This window comes from Canis lupus, chromosome 5 (assembly GCF_048164855.1).
Source record: "Canis lupus baileyi chromosome 5, mCanLup2.hap1, whole genome shotgun sequence".
In the NCBI taxonomy this organism is placed as follows: domain Eukaryota; kingdom Metazoa; phylum Chordata; class Mammalia; order Carnivora; family Canidae; genus Canis; species Canis lupus.
Genome location: NC_132842.1, coordinates 58,789,934 through 58,810,096, shown reverse-complemented (window position 1 = coordinate 58,810,096; position 20,163 = coordinate 58,789,934). Strand labels below are relative to the sequence as shown.

Sequence of the window (20,163 nt, the reverse complement as noted above, 5' to 3'; positions counted from 1 at the left end):
TCCTCTGGTTCATCTATATCCCTCACTCCTTGCCTCATTCTGGTCCATATTCATATATATATATATATATATATATATATATATATATATATATATTATACATAAGTAGATACCATGAACTCTTTAGGAGGTAAAATATTGGTATGTCTTAAAATATTTACAAGGGAACTACTCTAGAGAAGAACTTACAAAACAGCCGCCACCGATACCTTCATATATACTTCCATAAATCCCTTAATACATGTAAACTTTAACATTTTTAATTTCTATACTGAATTGATCTCTTTTATTGGATGCTGATGAGAAACCTAAGGCCTAAAAAAATACACTGTGAGTTACCTCCCAATAAAGCTATAACTACAAAATAAAGGAACACATTGTAGAAAGCCCAGCCAACGAGAGAGTAATAAGCAAGAGGGCAGACTTCTTTCAATTTCACAGACCACTCAACCACCTTTCCATACACAAATTAGAAAACTGATAGATGGTTCCTGATCCTATTTCCAGCAGTTTAGGCCTGAACAAAACAAAAAAAATACTATCCAGAGGTGGCTGGGTGGCTCAGTCGGTTAAGTGTCCAACTCTTGATTTCAGCTCAAGTCATGATCTCAGGACTGTGATATCGAGCCCTGCACGCATCTGGCTCTGAACTGGGTGAAGAGCCTTGCTTAAGATTTTCTTGCTCCCTCTGCCCCTCCCCCTCCCTTTCTAAACAAAAAACTATCTAGACATATAACTTTAATCAAAAAAGGACATTTTCGATGCACCTGGGTAGCATAGTTGGTTAAGCATCCAACTTTTGATTTTGGCTCAATCTCAGGGTTGTGAAATCAAGCCCCGTGTTGGGTTCCACACTCAGCAAGGCTTCTGTTTAAGACTCTCTCCTCCGCCCTTCCCCCCCAACCTCACTTTTGAAATAAATAAATCTTTAAAAAAAATAAAGGGCATTTTCAAATAGGAAAGGCAATTTCTGAATAAAGTATAACACTTTAAATTGACTAAGTATAGGGACGCCTGCGTGGCTCTGAAGTTAAACATTTTTCAATGTTCAACCTTCGGCTCAGGGTATGATCCCAGGATCAAGTCCCACATCGGGCTTCTTGTAGGGAGTCTGCTTCTCCCTCTGCCTCTTTCTGTCTGTGTCTCTCATGAACACATAAATAAAATATTTTTAAAAATAAATAAATAAAAATAAATTGACTAAGTATAGAAATACAAATAACCTCTCTCTCACCCTCTAGCTATTATCTTGTTAAGAGGGGTTGCTGGAGACCACTATTTTGTGTGATCATTTCCATGCCACTTCTCTTTGTCTTCACTTTTCCAAGGTCTATATTCCCAGATCTGAATTCCAAACACATTTTATTGTGGTAAACCTCTGACTTCTCATGTTAGTATTAAAAACTCTGCTTTCCTACATCGTACTACAATAGTGGCATATTCTCCCAATCCCTCACATGAATGAGCAATACTCGTGGCTCATATTAATATTTTTTAAAAGATTTTATTTATTCATGAGAGACAGAGAGAGGCACAGGCACAGGCACAGGCACAGTCAGAGTAAGAAGTAGGCTCCTTTCAGGGAACCCGATTGCAGGACTCGATCCCGGACCCAGAATCATACCCTGAGCCAAAAGCAAATGCTCAACCACTGAGCCACCCAGGCATCCCACCATGCAGGAATTCTTAGCAATAGCACAAGATGTATATTCTTCAACAGCATTATAAAGCTAAAATAGCTGATAAAAACTTTTATTATATGAAGCAAAAGCACTAAGATAATCCAAGCATGACATTTTTCATGACCTATTATTAAGCTGCAAAATGGCAAATAGTATATATCCCTGTATCATGCCAATCATTAAGAAATCTTAATGCCAGTCCCAGAAATTCCAAAATCAAATTAAAATAAACTCTCCAACTAATAGATTTTAGATATTAAAGACACTTACCTCCTGTAAATGATGTGGAAATTGCATAAAGTGACTGATAGAAGCCAAGTGCTGACAATACTGGGGATAGTCCTTCAATCTGTCAACAAAAACATTTACTCATTCATTATTTCATGTAAGGGTCCTATTTCAGTTAAAATTTGATTACAATGAACCACTAAAATTACTATCTGGAAATAATTTCAAATGTTCATGAACAGGTAAATGGAAAAACAATTCACAGTTAATCCAAACAATGGAATGCTACTCAGCAATAAAAAGACACAACTACTGAAACATACAATACAGAATAATTTCAAAACCATCATGCTAATTCCAAGAATACTGTGCAAGGTTCTGCTTAAAGAACACTGGAAATACTAGAGAGAAATCAGATCAGTGACTGCCAGGGACCAAAGATGATCACAAAATTACAAAGGAGGAAACAAGAAAACTGCTTGGGAATGACAAAAATATACAGTATCTTCATTACGATAGTGGAGGCCACATAACTGTGTAAATTTTGCCAAAACTCAAAGAACTAAAAGCTAAAATGGTGACTTTCACTGTATCTAAAGTATATTTCAATAAACAGTAACAAAAGAACTATTTTAGTTTATACTTTTCCTACCACTTCTTTGATAATTATAAAGAAATTTTTTCAATTCCTCCTCTTTTACTTCATACAGTTGTTAAAATACATATAATAATAAGGCATAACAAGAACTAGTTGATAAATGATAGTTATTATTTTTTATTATATTAAAAAAGAGATGCTTCAGGGGTGCCTGGGTGGCACAGTAGTTTAAGCACCTGACATTGGTTTTGGCTTAGGTCAGGATCTTGAGGTGGTGAGATCAAGCCCCAAGTTGGGCTCTCTGCTTAGTGTGGAATCTGCTTGAGATGCTCTCTCCTTCCGCCCCTCCCACTCTGGCATATGCTCTCTCTAAAATAAATTAATTAATTAAAAAAGAGAGAGAGAGAGAGAGAGATGCTTCATAGAAAACCTATTCACTCACCTATTTTTAAATCTATCTAGTGCAGCAATCCCAAAATAATACATTTTGGAACCAAAAGGCTTGCGTAAGGCTTCAAGAACGTATCGCAGGGCAAGACCTAATGCCATGTAAGTGACCAGTCCTTTTTCAATTATCCCACCAAACAGGCAGGCTGTTATATGTAACTCTTTATCAGGGTACTGGGGGAAAAATCGATATTCTTCAAATAAGTTCCTCAGCATACAGTTAAAGACTTCTCGTTCCCTCTTTATGGTAGAATCTTTAAACCTCTGTAACATTTCTAATACCTAGAAAAGGCAAGACAAAAACAAAACACGCATAAAGAAAACTATTATGGAAAGCATTCCTTACATATTCTTCAAAGAATTGTTAAAAAGAATATACTTTTAAAAACAAAATCTTTAAGGTTGGAGGAGGCTGGCTGGCTCATTTAGAAGAGCAAGCATCTCTTCATCTTGGGGTCGTGCATTCAAGCTCCACATTAGGTGTAAAGATTACTATAAAGAATAAACACACTTGAAAAAAATCTTTAAAAAAAGAATTGTTAAGCAAAATATTTAACAATACACTGAGCCTGAGATGAATGTTAAGATTTCAAAGGGTACATAGATATAGGAGAACATTCGGAACTGAATTTCTAAAAACTTCGAAAGAGATATTTACTTTCACATTTACATAAAGTATTAGAATACCCTAGACACTTACCTCATCAACAGACATAGTTGGATGTGGTGGGTGATTATATATTCTCTGAAAATAGCTGTTTGCTTCATCATCTATCTCTTTACTAAAGTGCTGATTTGCCTCTGGCCACACCTGAGACAAGTCCGCTGTTAGAACAGAAAGGCAACCAGTGGGCATTTCAACTTATTCCCCAGTCGCCCATAAAACACACAGGATAGCCAAAGAGAACAATACGATTTTAATTTTAAGGGAAAAAATGAAGAAAATGAAGAAATTATTAAGTGGCCATGGATCAATATTCAAGTATTTTAGGTACATATAAAAGATTTTATCAAAATTGTCTTGTGACTATAGTTCTTATTATTTCTTCATCAGGCTTTAACCATGAAAGCTCACTACATTCAAATTCACAATGCACTTACCCTTAACCTCACTTGCCATGAACAAGTCTTCACTACTTTATAATAAAAACATCTAACATGTAAGAATTACCAATGCATGTGCATGACACACTGATATAAAACACAAAGCATGCTACAGAACATAACATTCAGACAAGCCTTTCACACTAACATTTTCAAGTCAACTGGTATACTTTCAAATCCTGTATAATGAGTATTTTGTCCAAAAACACGGGTATTTGTAAGTAAATCACACTTATGTATTTACAAAGAGGACTTCTGACTTTGAGAGTTAACTTACATTAAAAACTGTTTTCCAAGTTACATCATACATGTTATATGGCAATATTTATTAAATATAAGGCTAGACATATCATAAAAGCTTTAACCTTAAAATAAATTGCTTTATAAACTGCCAGGCTGAAACAGAAATCTGAAATTCTCATGGCTGCTCCTGTATTGTTAAAAACAAAAACAAAAACCACCACCAACACAATTTTAGGGCAAGTATAAAATTTATATACATACATTTAAATTCCTAAAAGTGACTTTTTACAGTATTTCTTACTTTTAGAGTAATGCCCCTAAAAGATGCTACCTCTTACTAACCGTCATACTTTTCTAACAATCCAGATCAAAGGTGGAATGATACCTTAATTCATTTTAGTAACTCAAAGTTTGTAAAAAGTAATTCCTACTGATCCAGGAGGCACATCAACATATGGCCCTAGTAACAATATATTAGGATAAGTCAATATTTTTAAGTTAAGAATAAGTCAATGTTTATTAAGTCCACATAACTCTAGTGGCAACAAATTGGAAATCTAAAGAGCTTTATGTGCATCAGTCACACTTCACAATCACAGACAACACTACCACTTACAAGGTTTCATCTTACTCTGCTGGAATGTAGGCTGGTTCAATCCAGAGGTGCCCAGTTTCCTCTGTACAAAAGGATCGTTATTCACTGCAGGGAGTCCGAGAGCCCCAGTTCCTATACCAGTCAGGCTGCCTGTGCCAAGACCACCTACTAGAAAGAAGGAAAGCAGCCAGAAGTCTTATCATTACTCATATTCTTGACTTCACTTACATCACAGATACAGTATCTCATTTGAAAGAGTGATCTTTGTAAATTCCCTTAGAACGTCTATTTTATAGAGAATCTAAATTAATAAAAGTAGATAAAAATGGACAATCCCTAAAATGTCATCAGCATTTAGAATTATTCATGAGTCTACTTTCTTAATAAGATTATAATGCAAATCTTTAACTGTATATTCTCATGTGATATGACAAATAAGGGAGTCAAAATAAAAGGAACTGATTTGCTTTTCTAAAGAATTTCATACTATCTTCCAGGTGGCATGAGCCGGGACTTTCTTATTCCTCTCAACTCTGGCAAACAGAATTCATAATAATTAGAACTATGCTAAGAAGTTATTTCCTTCCTTATGAAGGAAGTTAGCTTTGACTTAAATAAATCAACAATCAGGGCTAAAACCATATAGCAGCATTGTTAATTAGGTTACAGTCATACATTTTCAGTCCTTAAATTTTTGTACACTAAAACTTACACTCTGAAGATAAAAGATGCAGAGAGCTTAGGAGAAACAAATGGGTAAAGGAGAAGAGAAAAAATGTAATCTTCACTTCAATATAAAGTTCAAAGCCAAAATACTTGCAGTAACTGAAAAAGTTTTAGGGTTTTACTATCATTTTCAAGGTAGGTGAGGTGCAATGAAGCAGAACATATACCTCAATCAGATATGTGAAATATTTTCTACCTTTATTATACCAACCTTGAATGATTCATAAAGCTATGAATTCTTTAGCTAAACCCCCATCTTTCAGAGTGTGATTAATAGTTGTTACTGTCTATACTATCATTTGGTAATACAGAATCCTTACAATTTGAATATTATCATAGTATAGTTTTCTCTTCCCAGCTTTGAAGATTGAAACAGCCTTTATAATTTAAACAGCTTTCATTATCAAATTGATTCCAAACACTTTACCACACACTAAAGTGAAGTGAGATTTACAAATAATCTGCACTCTCATCAGCCACCACTACCTCCCCTCCCCCCTTACCTGGAAGCTGTGACGAAATTCCTCCAATAGCACTGAATGCAGTTGTCTGATTTGGGGTTGAAAGGGGTGGAAATGCTTTTGCTGGTGACTGAGGGGTACTGAATGCAGAACCCAAATTTGGAGGAAAACCCTGCATACTCTGGGTGTGAGGGGCAGCTGAACCACCTATACTAAGAGATGCCATTCCAGCAAGAGGGTCAATCTAAAGAAAAACATTATAAAAATGTATTAAACATACTTCAAGAACATACAGACATATGACACAGGTAAAGAAATCTTTAGCTCTTCATATAAAACTGCAAAACCCCGAGCAATCATGATGATACCTAAATCCTCAAATCAAGTCAACTGTGCTAGTTGTTTTTCTTACTGTATGACAGTAGGTTTAAAGAGTTAGCCTCTGCCAAAGGACCAGAGCCATAATATGAGGAATACAAAACTTCATGAATAACAGTTAGTAACATTTAAAAGAATTGCCCTGAGGCCATAGCACTAAGCACTTAATAGTGACACAGGACAATTGTTAAATAAGGTCTTTAAATTTTCCAATAAACCCCTTTACAACAGAAAGAAACTATGTTATTTAATTTTCAACATAATAAAAGTTTAGCAATTAGAAATAAATCTTTCAGTCAAAACAAATAAATCTACTCAAAATGTGAAGATCTTGAGGGTTGGAGATCAGCTCTAATTTAAAACAAACAAAAAACAAGGTATGCTATTTACCAAAAGATCTTTTAAAATATCTAATAACTGAACTTTCAAGTTTCTTAGTTTGTGGCATTCTTTTCAAACCTTCATGACACAGAAAATGGTAAACAAAATGCCTTTTATATAAAGTGGCCCCTGCGGAATCACTAAATGTTCTTTTTTTTTTTCTTAAACCCCAATCTGCCAATCAATGCAGATGAAAACAGAAGTAGAATATGTTGCTCCCAGAGAGAAGGGGGGTGGTTGGTGTCAGGGAGTAACTTAAATGTACCTTGTTTTTAAAAGAGCAGTTCAGTTGAGAGCTGAAGAGCCCCAGTTATAACAAGTCCTTATGCTCTAGCACTGTTGCTTGGCCCGTGAAGCTACAAACAAGACACATCAGGTTCAAAGGCAGTGCTTATTTCTCAAGTCTACGTTATTCTTATTTTAAAAAGCCCTTACCATTTACCTAAATAAACTGTTTTGCATCTTTCCTCTCAGAGTTATGTTCTATTTAATTATTAAAGTCTATCCTCAACTACAATGCCTATTTATGGATCTCCTTTAAAATGTAGTAGTGGATGCTAGACATGCAGGTATCTATAAGATAATAAATTTAGACAAATTTTCCTTTAAGAGATTACTAATGATGTAGAAGTTTATTCTATTCCAAGTCTATGAACAAATGCAGATGTACCAGTTGTAGCACTCATTTACCTGAACAGGAGAAATGGCATCTAAGCTGCTAGCACTAGGAGGGCGTCCTTTTGGCATAACTCCAGGTGGTGGCTGTCTGGCCTTGTTCATAACATTACTGCAATTGGCTACCATGGTGAGAATGGTTTCTGATAACTCCTGAGAAACACTCCTAAAGACAGAAGAAAAGTGAAAAGTGTCACTTTCTATTCCTCAGAACACCTAAATAAACAAATCTGATTTTTTTTTTTTTTTAAGTAGGCTCTATGCCCAACCTGGAGCCCAATGTGGGACTTGAACTCACAACTCTGAGATCAAGTCCTGAGCTGAGATCAAGAGTCAGATGCTTACCCAACAGAACAGGTACCCCAAACCTAACTTTCTTTTTTAGGATTTTATTTATGTATGTATGTATGAGACACACAGAGAGAAGCAGAGACACAGGCAAAGGGAGAAGCAGGCTCCCTGCAAGGAGCCTGCTGCGGGGCTCGATCCCACGTCCTCCTGAGACAAAGGCAGACGCTCAACTGCTGAGCCACCCAGGTATCCTCCAAACCTAATTTTCTAATAAAGAAAACCTGCTAAAACATATAGCTAAATTTCCACCATACTCCATGTCTTTGCAACTATCACTAATCAAAAGGATTTTCTGAGCCCTGGCTCGATCTTGAAGAGACCTAATTTATACCTCTGAAACTAAACTTTGTATATGGTACAACAAACATATTTTAAAACACTGTAAGAAACATTACATATCCTCAACCAAGTTTTCAAAACTTATGCCTACACCTCAACATACCAAACAGAGAAGAAATTTCAATACTATTTTCTCATAGTTGAAGACAACACATTTACTTAAGTATAGATAAAAATACCACATGCATAGTCACTACACTTGACAAGCACGTAAAGAATTGACTTCTAAAACATCAAGTAGGATAAATGTTTATTTAGTGAAAAACTCACCTTCCTTTCTTAAGGTGTTATTGCTTCATAAAACTGTAGAAATCCCTTGTACTCCTCAACCCTAACAAACTTGATACCATCTTAAATCTTCCCTCCTAAATTCAGAATCTAACTATTGGGCATCAAGAGATAAAAAGTAGTCACTCAAGAGAACAACGCGGTTTCAAATTTGGGGGGAAAAAAACTGTACATTAAATCACTACAGCAAAATCTACAAAATTCTTGCTTGTAAAAAAAAAAATTCTTTCTTGTGCCAATATGAAAGACACAGTGACTCCAATATAGATTACAAATTTAAATGAACAAGGAGTTATTTTTTTCACCCATTAAAGAACGCAAGGAAGAAAAATATTAACATAACATGGAAAAGAAGAAGCACATGCCAAGTACTAAAGGTGTGAGTCTACTTATTTACCTTAGTAATAAAAATTAAAACTGTTAATTTCCAAAAGATGCTGCAAACACAGTTCAAATAGGAAAAATGTGAGTAGCTCTCTCTAGCCTCTATGTATCTAGGTTCAAAATACCCACTCTCCTACAATTAAAACTTCATGGACATATGAGTTTCATCTTTCAGATTAGCAAATACTCCATCAGCAAGGCTACGGGGAAACAGATATTTTCATCACTACTGGTAGTTATATAAAATGGAAAACTTCCTATGGAGGGAAATTTTGCAGCACCCTAACAAAATTATACATGCATTTAACCCAACAGCTCTACTTCTTATGATCCCAAATATATACTGGCAAAGACAATGGATACAACATATTATTTACTGCAACACTATTGATGATACATAGCAAAAACAATCAGAAATCTCACCAAGGAGACTAGTTTACTAAAGCATAAGCATCTATTCAATGGAGTACTATGCAGTAATTAAAGGAACAAGGAAGCTCTCTAATTCTATGGAGTGAACTCTAGGATATATGATCAAATGAAAGCATATTGCAATAGTATATAATATACTGCCTTTCCTATAAGAGAGAAACATACAAATAAATATTTTTAAAAATGCAAAGATAACATCAATATAAATGAAAATTATTACCTATAGAGGAAGACGGGGGTAAGAGCCACAAAGAACCCTTTTAATTAAAAAAGAAACCATTCCAGGATGCCTGGTGGCTCAGTGGTTGAGCATCTGCCTTTGGCTCAGGTCGTGATCCTGGGGTCCTGGAATTCTGGGGTCCTGGGATCAAGTCCTGCATCAGGCTCCCCACAGGGAGCCTGCTTCTCCCTCTGCCTATGTCTCTGCCTCTCTCTGTGTGTCTCTCATGAACAAATAAATAAAAAATATTAAAAAAAAAAAGAAACCATTGCAAAAATACCTATGCCATGAGTTAATGACTTCTAGTAGTAAATAATAATCATTATGCTGCACTGAAAACAAAATGCCTACAATTTTAAGACACATTATTTTATGTATTACACAAAAAAGAAATGATTAGCTAATTTTAACTATCAAGATGTCACTAATGATAGGAATCATTTCAGGTGTTAAAATATTAATTTAATATACTGGGTATCTTAAATTCATCAACTATGGTTAAAGTATTTTTTACTATTTGAAAAAACTTTCAACTTTGTGAAAGAACTTTCTTAGACAGTTTCAAACTAATAGGAGGCTAGAATATCATTAGGAACTCTCATAAATGCTTTACTCACTAATTAGATACATTTTGTCCAATTTGTTTAGCCATTCTTTCTACACTCTCCTCCAAAAAGTTTGTGATGACATTATCTTTTGCCCCTAAATACTGTACTATGTTTTTCTAAGAACATGGACATTTTCTTATATAACCACGTAGAACAATAAACACCAGGAAGTTTATAACTGATAAAATAGGCCATATTCAAATTACATCAATTATTCCCACAATGTACTTCACTGATATTTTTCCCCTGGATCAGGATCCAATCTACTACATTGAGTTGTCACCTCTTTAGTTTCTTTAAATGGAGAAATTCATCAGCTATGATTTGTCTTTCTTGAACTTGATTTTTTTTAAAATAGATATTGTATACAATATCCCTTGGCTTGAGTTTGTCTGATACCTTAGATTTTAGATGCATTTATGGCAGGACTACCACATAAGTTATATCATATTCTTCTCAGTGCATTGTTTTAAGTAACCTCTGCACCCAACATGGGGCTTAAACTCACTACACCCCAAGAACAAGAGTCACATGCTCTTCTAAGCCAGCCAGGTACCCCTTTAGTGTGTTTTATTAGGAGGCACAAGACAGCTGGTGATCACTTTGACCACTAAATTGTCAGGTTTCTCCACTGAATTGTTACAACGCTCCCCTTAATAATAACATTATTAAGTAATTTGTGGGGAGACCCTCCAAAATCGGGTGCTTGTCCTGATCCTCATTCTTTCACAACTTTTATCATCCACTGAAGTTTAACTCCATCATAATTACTTCTATACATATTAACTGGAAGAACTTTCCTTCTTTGGCATTTTACATGCATTATTTCATTAAATTTCTCAAGAAGATAGGTTTTTCTAATACATCAACAAAAGAAACTGAAACCTAGAGTTAGGTAAATTACCTTCTCAAAGATAAAAAAATAATTTTCCCAATTTCAATATGCTCTTAAATTTTCCAATATTTAATTCCAGGTGGATTATAATATATAAATGTGAAAGGCAAAATTCTAAAACTTTATATTTTAGAATATTAAGAATATAAAGCAGTGTTTCTCAACGGTTGCACTATTAGCACTCTGGACTTGACAACAAAGAAATATCCAAGTGTGGGAGGCTCTACTGTGCATTATAAAATGTTTAGCAGCAACCCTGTATTTTATCTGCTAGATGCCAAAAGGACGTGTCTCTCTGATTATAACAATAACAATATCAAATGACTTTGAGGGAGCAACATACTCCTTGGCTGAGAACACTGTGTTAGGGATATATATGCGTAAATTTTCTTAAAAGCACAGAAAAGCAAAATAAAATTCAAGATCTACATGGGAGAGGTTTAGAAAACAGGAATGGAGAAGACGACAAAGTGAGCTCCAAAAAATGTTATAGTTTAAGCTGCACAGCAGACTCACAGGTGTTTAATGTGGTTCGGAACTTACAAAAAAATAATACAGAGTACATAAGAAAAAATGGTGGAGTAAAAAAAAAAAAACAAAAAAACAAAACAAAAAAAAACCCTCCAATATTCTTTCCTCCATAAAAAGCAACTAGAAAAGTGGCAAAAACTATCAGAATCAACTTTATCAGAACTCTGGAGACTAAAGGCTTACAATAATCCAGAAATTTTTATTTCAGGAAGACTAGATCTTAGTAATAAAAGAAAGCTTTCTGGCATCTCAATTTGCTTTATTCCCATGCCCCCTTCTCCAGCTGCACAGCAGCCTTGAAAATTAATAGCCCACAATCACAGAGAAAACCAGTGGCAGGACAGTCACAGGACAGGGTTTCAGGACTGGTTTGAGGCATATTCAAAGCCTCATTCTGCGATAACTGTCATTATTTCACAAAAGGATTCCCTTTGGACTACAATGGCACCCTTATCTTTATCTGACCTAAGAGCTGGTCAAGTGCAAACAGCCTTCTCCTCCTGAGGTATTTGTTGATGACTGTCTTTTAATTTTCTGGCTGCCTGGGGTGGAAGATAACAGTTTGAGCAAACAACAGGTTAATCAAAAAGTTTAAAAGGAAAACTTGGAAAAACTCTCATTTTCCCAGAGAATCAATTAGTCCTCAGATATGTGTAGAACATTGCCAATACCTAAATCTGTGATAGCCCCACAAAAGACCTGAAAAGGAACAAGCTCTCGCCTCAAATTGACCTTCATGCTCTATGAAGTAAAGGCTAACAAGGAATTGTTAAGTGACTGGCTTAGTGTTAAGATGTGCCCCAATATGCACACAAAACCATAAGGTGAAGAGTAACTTACTGATTCTGACATTTAAGAAAATCACCCAATCTTAACTCACCACAAGGTTACCCAAACATAGACATCAGTGCCCAAACATGACCAAAAAAGAATATGGACACCACAGAAATAATTCAGAAAAGTCGCTAAACAAAAGAATAAAAGTAACAAAACAAAAAAATCCAGGTGAAGGGGGAGAACCTGATTTCAAGAACTGCCACATTATTTAAAATTACCAGTTTTCAACCACAAATTACAATATATGCAAAAAACACAACAAAACACAGCCTGTGCACTGCAATAAAATGCTATCAACAAAAACTGTCCTGAGAAAAAGACATGTTGGACTTAGTAGACAAAGACTTTAAATCAGGTATTTTAAATATGTTCCAAGAACTAAAGAAAAACAGGTTAAAAGAACTACAAGAAAAAATTTAAAAGATGCCCCTCAAAGGATGACCAGATGGCTCAGTTGGTAGAGCACAGAACTCTTGATCTCAGGGTTTTGAATTTCAGCCCCAAATTGGGCGTAGAGATTGCTTTTAAAAAAAAAAAAAAATCCTTATAGGTGGCGGAGGGGTGCACAGAGATGGATGACTCAGCCAGTTGGGCATGTGACTCTTGGTTTTGGCTGGGGTGGTGATCTCAAGGCTTGGGATTTTCTCTCTCTCTCCCCCATCCCTTTGCCACTCACTCCAAATGAGCATGCTTTCTCACTCTCCATGAAGTAAATAAATCTTAAAAAAAAAAAAAAAAAAAGTTCCTCAAAGTAGAGGATGTCAATAGAAATTATTTCCTAAGGCATTTGGCTGGTTGTTATAAGACTCCTCATCTCAGGGTCCTGAGTTTGAGTCTCACATGTAGATGTAGAAATGGCTTGAATAAATAAACCTTAAGAATTATTTCCTTTGAGGATCCCTGGGTGGCTCAGCAGTTTGGCGCCTGCCTTCGGCCCAGGGCATGACCCTGGAGTCCTGGGATCGAGTCCTGCATCAGGCTCCCACAGGCAGCCTGCTTCTCCCTCTGCGTGTGTCTCTGCCTCTGTGTGTGTGGGTCTCTCATGAATAAATAAATAAAATCTTAAAAAAAAAAAAAAAAGAATTATTTCCTTTAAAGTTGAAAAATATAGAAAAAATGAATAAAATTGAAAATATAGTAATTGAAAACTTCATTACAAGTTCCCAAGGACAGATTCATGCAAGCCAAAAGAGAATCTATGAACTTGAAGATAACTAAAATTATCTAGCCTGAAAACTGAAAGTAAAAAGAAGGGAGGGAGAGAAAAGGACATAGAGACAGGTGGAACACTACCAAATGTACCAACATATATATAATGGGAGTCCCAGAAGAGATGAGATGGAAAGGGAGAAGAAAATATTTGTTGGGATTCCTGGGTGGCGCAGCGGTTTGGCTCCTGCCTTTGGCCCAGGGTGCGATCCTGGAGACTCAGGATCGAGTCCCACGTCGGGCTCCCGGTGCATGGAGCCTGCTTCTCCCTCTGCCTGTGTCTCTGTGCCTCTCTCTCTCTCTCTCTCTGTGACTATCATAAATAAATAAAAATTAAAAAAAAAAAAAAAGAAAGAAAATATTTGTTGAAGTAACTTCAAATCTATTGAAATAACAGCTGAAAACTTCCTGAATTTGATGAAAACCATTACACTACACACCCAAGAAGCTCCACAACTCCAAGTAATATAAACACAAGTCCAAACCTGGAAACCATATAATCAAACTGCTGAATTAAAAAAAGACCGTGAGAGTAGCTTAACAGCAAGGAGGAAACTCAGTGCACACAAAGGAGCCTTAAAAAAATTTAACAGCTGATGTCTTATCAGAAACTATGGACTCCGGAAAGCAGTGGAATTGCATAGTCAAAAAGCTGAAGGAAAAGCAGAGTCAATCTGGAACCCTATTTTACAAAACTGACCTCCAAAAACAAAGAAGAAACCAAGACATTCCTAGATAAACCAAAGCTGAGGAAATTCATTCTTAAAAAAGACCCACCCTAACAAGAAATAAAATAAAGGGGATCCATAACTGAAATGAAGGACACCGCACAGTACCCTGAATCAATATGAAAAAAATAAGAGCATCAGTAAAGTAATATAGATTAATATAAAAACATAGTACAGAAGTGTGGTTTTTTTTGTTTATAATCTTTTTTTTAAATCTCCTACTTGTTCTTTCTTTTTTGGCTTGGTGAATAAGTTTATTACGGTCTTTAGCCAAAAAAATCTTCATAGAAATTATAGTTTATTAGTTCTCAGTGGCCACTTCCTAAAATCTACAAAAGCTTGTGTTCTTCTAGGCTACCTCATCTTTCTTCAGAGCGAGACACATTTTGGGACAGTTCCATCTCTTCTTTTTAACTTCTTTCTTAAGCTTCTTCTCATAGATTCAATTCTCTCATATAGCACTGTGAGCTTTCTTATACATCCCCTCCACCATGTTTAGAGTTACTTTGTTCTTTATATATTTAGAGAATGGTTTGGGTTTTTTTAAAGATTTTATTTTTAAGTAATCTCCACACTTAACATGGGGCTTGAACTCACTACCCCAAGATCAAGAGTCACATGCTCCATCAGCTGACCCAGCCATGAGAGCGGAGAATTGTTTCATGTAAGCATCTTCCTCTTCTTCCATTAGATAATACATATAACCTGCAACATTCTGACCCATAATGTGCTTCTGATGTACTTAGCATTGAATTCCCTGCTTTCTATATTATAAGCAGGGAACTGTTTGGTACTATGAGGGACAGACAAGAAAGCCTCTATCTGCAGCTCCCATGAGGATCCCAAAAACTTCATTTCCAGTAGTAGTTCTGGCCAACCCTGCATCCAAATAGCAGGTGAAGGTACCAGGCTGACCATCAATGCTTTCCACATTGTATTCATCTTCAGTCATCTCCACTTGGCCTTCATAGATGCTGTCCAATCCAAACCTACTAATAATAATAAGTCTGTAGGCCAGCAGCCGACCAGTAGAATATGCTGCAGCATAATTTGTCAAGTTAAACTTCACACTATACTTTGGTATTCGTAAGTATAAGCTGCAGAAAGTATCGTATCTCCTCCTATACCAGCATAAACAATCTGACAAATGACATCTGTTATGTGAACTATCATCCTATATTTGGATGTGCTGTTCTTATTTTTATCCTAATTACCAAGACTTTTTAAGCATAATAATCAGTTTTACCCTCTTGTCTTCTAAATTTCACTTGGTATCTCTTGAGATAAGCCTTATTCTTGACAACTTTAACAAACCCATCTTGCAGAACAGAGACCAGTGTCCACAGCTTGCCACAGACCTAGCTCCTACTTAAAGGACATTTACTGTACAAGATAATTATACATTTTTTGATAGACACACAACATACAGAGGTGTAATCTAACAGCAGCCAATGAAGGAGAAAGGGAACCTAATTGAGTAAATTTTTGCATTCTACTGAAATTCAGTTGGAATTAAACAGAACTAGGTTGTTTTATGTTAAAATGTTAATTTTAATACCAGGTAACTACTAAGTAAAAAAAAAATTTTTTTTTTAATTTTTTTTAAAAACCTCAAAAGCATATATTCAAGGAAATAAGAGACTTAAGATGACACACTACAAGATATCTACTTAACAGTAAAGGAGGCAGTAACAGAGGAATGAAAGAAAAAAACTGACATAAAATATATAGAAAAATAGTGACATGAATAAATTATCAGTAATCACATTAAATATTAATAGATTAAATACTCCAGTTAAAAGAAATGGTCAAAATGGATTTTAAAAAAATTATCCAACTATATGTTGTCCTGTAACTTGAAGGTAAAAGATGAAAGAAGATACCATGCAAACATTTACAAAAAGAGAACTACAATGGCTCCACTAATACCAAACAAAATATAGCCATTAAGAAAAAAATTAACAGGAACTAAGAAAAGCATTTAATACTAACAAAAAAAGCCAATCCTTCTTACAGGAAGACATGTAATAATCATAAGCATACATACCTTTAAAAACAGAGCCCCCAAACACATGAAGGGAAAACTGAAGGGAGAAATAGACAACTCAAAAATAGTTGGAGGCTTCTATACCCTACTTTCAATAATTGATAGTCAGCAATACTGTATTATACAAGTCAAAGTTGCTAAGAGACAAGAATTGTACCTACCACAAAAAAGAAATGATAGTTACATAATGTGACAGAGGTGTTAGCTAACATTATTGTAATAATTGTATATTGCAATATATAAATGTATCAAATCAACACATACACAAACTAACACAATGTCAAGTATATCTCAACTTTAAAAAAATAACAGAACCACAGAGCAGTTAAACAAGGAATAGAAGACTTCAACAACAGTATAAAACCAACTAATCCTAACAAACATATACAGGACACTCTACCCAACAGCAGACTACACATCCTTTTCAAGGGCACATGGGAAATCCTCCAGGATACACCACAATTAGGCCATACAATAAGTCTCCATAAATTTCAAGAGACTAAAATCGTATAAAGCATATTCTCCACTCCCAATTGAATAAAACTAAAAATCAGTAACAAAACAAAAATCAGGTAGTCCCCAAATATGGGGAAATTAAATACAACATATTCTTGTGGGGTTAAAGGAAATACAAAATACTTTCAGATGAAAACAAAAAATATGTAATACCAAACTTAAAGTATTTCATAGTGAAAATTCAAAGCCATACATGCCCCAGTTAAGAACAATCTCAAATAAAAAGCCAAACTTTCCATCTTAGCTTTAAAAAGTTCAAACTAGGGGATCCCTGGGTGGCTCAGTGGTTTAGCGCCTGCCTTTGACCCAGGGCATGATCCTGGGGTTCTGGGATCCAGTCCCACGTCAGCTCCCTGCATGGAGTCCACTCTGCCTGTTTCTCTACCCACCCCACCCCCCGTGTCTATCATGAATGAATAAATGAAAAATCTTTAAAAGAAAAAAAAAGTTCAAACTAAACCCAAAATAGGAAGGAAAGAAAATAATAAAGTTGAGAATTGAAATAAATGGAGAACAGAAAAACAAGAAAGAAAAACAAACCAAAAGTTGTCTCTCTGAAAAGGTAAACAAGATTGACATCCATTTAAGCCACAAAGACAAGAAAGGGGTCAAATAACTAAAACCAGGAACTGAGAGGATATTGCTACCAAACTTAGAGAAATGAGAACGATTACAAGGATATAGTATAAAGGAATAAAATGAAAACTCCTAGAAAAGACACAAACTACCTAAACTGATTCAAAAGGAAAAAAAGAAAAGAAAAAGAAAATCTGGATAGGGGCACCTGGTTGGCTCAGTCAGTACAGCATGTGACTCCTGATCTCAGGGTTGTAAATTCGAGCACTACATTGGTTATACAGATCACTTAAAAATAAGAATCTTAAAAAAGAAAAGAAAATCTGCATAGATCTATAACAAGATATTGAATCTGTAATTTAAAACTACCCAGAAGATAAAGCCCAGGACCAGATGGTTTCACTGCTTAATTCTATAGAACATTTAAAGAATCGACACCAATCTTTCTCAAAAAATTAAAAGGGAAGAGAAAGAATACTTATCAATTCATTGTATGAGGCTTTTATTATCCTGATAATCAAAATCAGACAAAAACAACATAAGAAAACTAGGATACAACATCTCTTAGGAATGCAGACGCAAAAATGCTCACTGAATACTAGCAAACTGAATTCAGTGGCATATAAAAAGTACACACACAGACCAAGTGAATATAAGATACATCAACAAAATAAAAAACAAAAACCACATGATCATCTCAAGAGATGCAGACATAAAAGCATGTGACAAAATACTTTCATGATAAAACATGCAACTAACTAGAATTAAAGGTAAGGAAGCATTAACCTGAAGGGTATCTACAGAAACCCACACAGCTAACAACAAACTTAATGTTTGTTAAAGATAGGAAAAAAAGATAGGAAAGGAAAAAATAAAATTCTACTCAAACATGACATGACTTTTACAAAATACTTCATAAATGCAACAAAAGAAGACTTGTACATGAAAATGATGAAACATCACTGAAAAAAATTAAAGATCTAAAAAGAATTCATGAATTAGAAAACTTAGTATTTTAAGATGGAAATATTCCCCAAAATAATGTAAAGATTCAATATAATTCCAGTGGGTTTCCTCACAAAGTAACAAAAATTAACAAGCTGATATTAAAATTCATATGGGAATATAAGGGACTCACAATAGCCAAAAAAAATCTTGAAAAAGAACAAAGTTGGAGGAGTCACATTTCCCAATTTCAAAGCTCACTGAAATGCTGCAGTATCAAGATGATGTGGTATTGGCATACAGATCGACATGTATAAGTCAGGAGAACAGAACTAAGAATCCAGATAAAACATTTTGTGCAACTTATTTTTCAGAAGACAAGTCAAAAGAGAAAGACCAATCTTTTCAACAAATGGTATTGGGACAAATAAACATCCATATGAAAAACAATGAATCTGGACCTCGTATAGTATATGAAAAAAATTCAAATAGATCTATTATGTATTTTTAGTATATTACTTTAGACTTAAAAATTATTGGATTATCAAAGCTGCTGTCACTTTTAATCATTCAATCCCTCTTTCCCTCCCCAAACAAGTTATTAATATAATCCAATTCCAACATTAGTTATTCAAGCATGCTCTTCTTACCCTGCACAAGCTTGTAAACAGGCCAACATTGTTGCCAGAGTTTCTGGGGGAAGTTGAGCACTTTTGGGCTGATCTTTCTCTGGAGCAAGTCCACCCAAAATGGAAGGGCATCGTCTCTTTAAAAAAGTCATACATGCTTGGATAAAGGGCTCCTGAAAAACAGAAAGTCTCTTGGTTTATTTGAAATTGACCTTAATTGCTTTGAAATTTAAGATAAACTGCTTTCAGATTACAGACTATTAAAGACAGTATGACTAAAATCCACAAGTAACATCTTCATTGCCATTTAAAAAGGTTGTTTCAAAAAAAAGGGGGGGGGTGTTTCTTTAGCTATTTTAGGCATCAAAATTTTAATGCAGTAACAAATGGACAAATCCTGCTTACTCCATGCTCTCGAATTTTATCTGTGAGCCACTTGTCAAGTTTGAGGTATTCACGACGTGAAGCAAGTGCAGCAAGGTCAATAACAAAGGCAAATGGAGTACCATTTAGCAGCATTGACAAGGCCTAAAACAAAAGAGTATTAGAAACTTTAAGTCAAGGTGTCTAGGTGTCTCAGTGGGCTAAGCATCTGACGTTTGATTTTGGCTCAGGTCACAATCTCGAGGTTGTGAGATCAAGCCCCACAGCGTGCTCCCTGCTCAGCAGGGAATGAAATTCTGTCTGTCCCTCTCCTTCTGCCCCTCCCCACTCCATATGTGTGCCCTCTCTCTCAAACAAATCAATAAATCTTAAAAGAAACAAACTATAAATCAAGCAATTCCATATCTATCATCTATCCTAGTCTCTGTTCCCTGCTTTTATTTTCACAAACAAGTCTAAATAAAACATATTGCTAATATTTTATTGGTCATAATTTAAATAGCTCAGTAAAATTCAACAGTGACATTAGTTCTTACTTAAAATAAGATCACATCTCAAAGGTGGACAGACACATGACTTTACCCTGTGCTTCTTAAACTAAACCTAAATAAGAGCAAGACATAATACATTAAAAAGGATCCTTACTCCATTTTTTTTAAATCTAAACTCAGGCTTATTCTAACCTAAGCCCAGCCTCAACATAAGTACTAAGCACCTACTGGTCAA

The 20,163-nt window shown here is 35.2% G+C and overlaps 1 protein-coding gene, 1 non-coding gene and 1 pseudogene across 8 annotated transcripts in view; all 3 read right to left on the bottom strand.

The window, feature by feature from the left end:
* CNOT1 (CCR4-NOT transcription complex subunit 1) overlaps nucleotides 1-20,163 on the bottom strand; it is a 99,463-nt gene that overhangs the window by 28,997 nt on the left and 50,303 nt on the right. For 3 of the 7 annotated variants that reach the window (XM_072826867.1, XM_072826870.1, XM_072826873.1), the window contains exons 15-22: nucleotides 19,459-19,581; nucleotides 19,075-19,226; nucleotides 7,534-7,684; nucleotides 6,127-6,328; nucleotides 4,919-5,065; nucleotides 3,656-3,780; nucleotides 2,951-3,237; nucleotides 1,953-2,031 (exon numbers count right to left, since the gene is read on the bottom strand). In XM_072826867.1, coding sequence (XP_072682968.1) covers nucleotides 1,953-2,031; nucleotides 2,951-3,237; nucleotides 3,656-3,780; nucleotides 4,919-5,065; nucleotides 6,127-6,328; nucleotides 7,534-7,684; nucleotides 19,075-19,226; nucleotides 19,459-19,581 — 1,266 coding nt within the window. The remainder of the gene's footprint in view (nucleotides 1-1,952; nucleotides 2,032-2,950; nucleotides 3,238-3,655; nucleotides 3,781-4,918; nucleotides 5,066-6,126; nucleotides 6,329-7,533; nucleotides 7,685-19,074; nucleotides 19,227-19,458; nucleotides 19,582-20,163) is intronic. The other 4 variants (XM_072826869.1, XM_072826872.1, XM_072826868.1 and 1 more) reach the window with 2 other exon arrangements.
* On the bottom strand, nucleotides 7,101-7,236 carry LOC140634548 (small nucleolar RNA SNORA50). Its single transcript, XR_012031987.1, has one exon. It is a non-coding gene; the product is annotated as a small nucleolar RNA SNORA50 (small nucleolar RNA).
* On the bottom strand, nucleotides 14,814-16,385 carry LOC140633104 (large ribosomal subunit protein uL18-like; annotated as a pseudogene).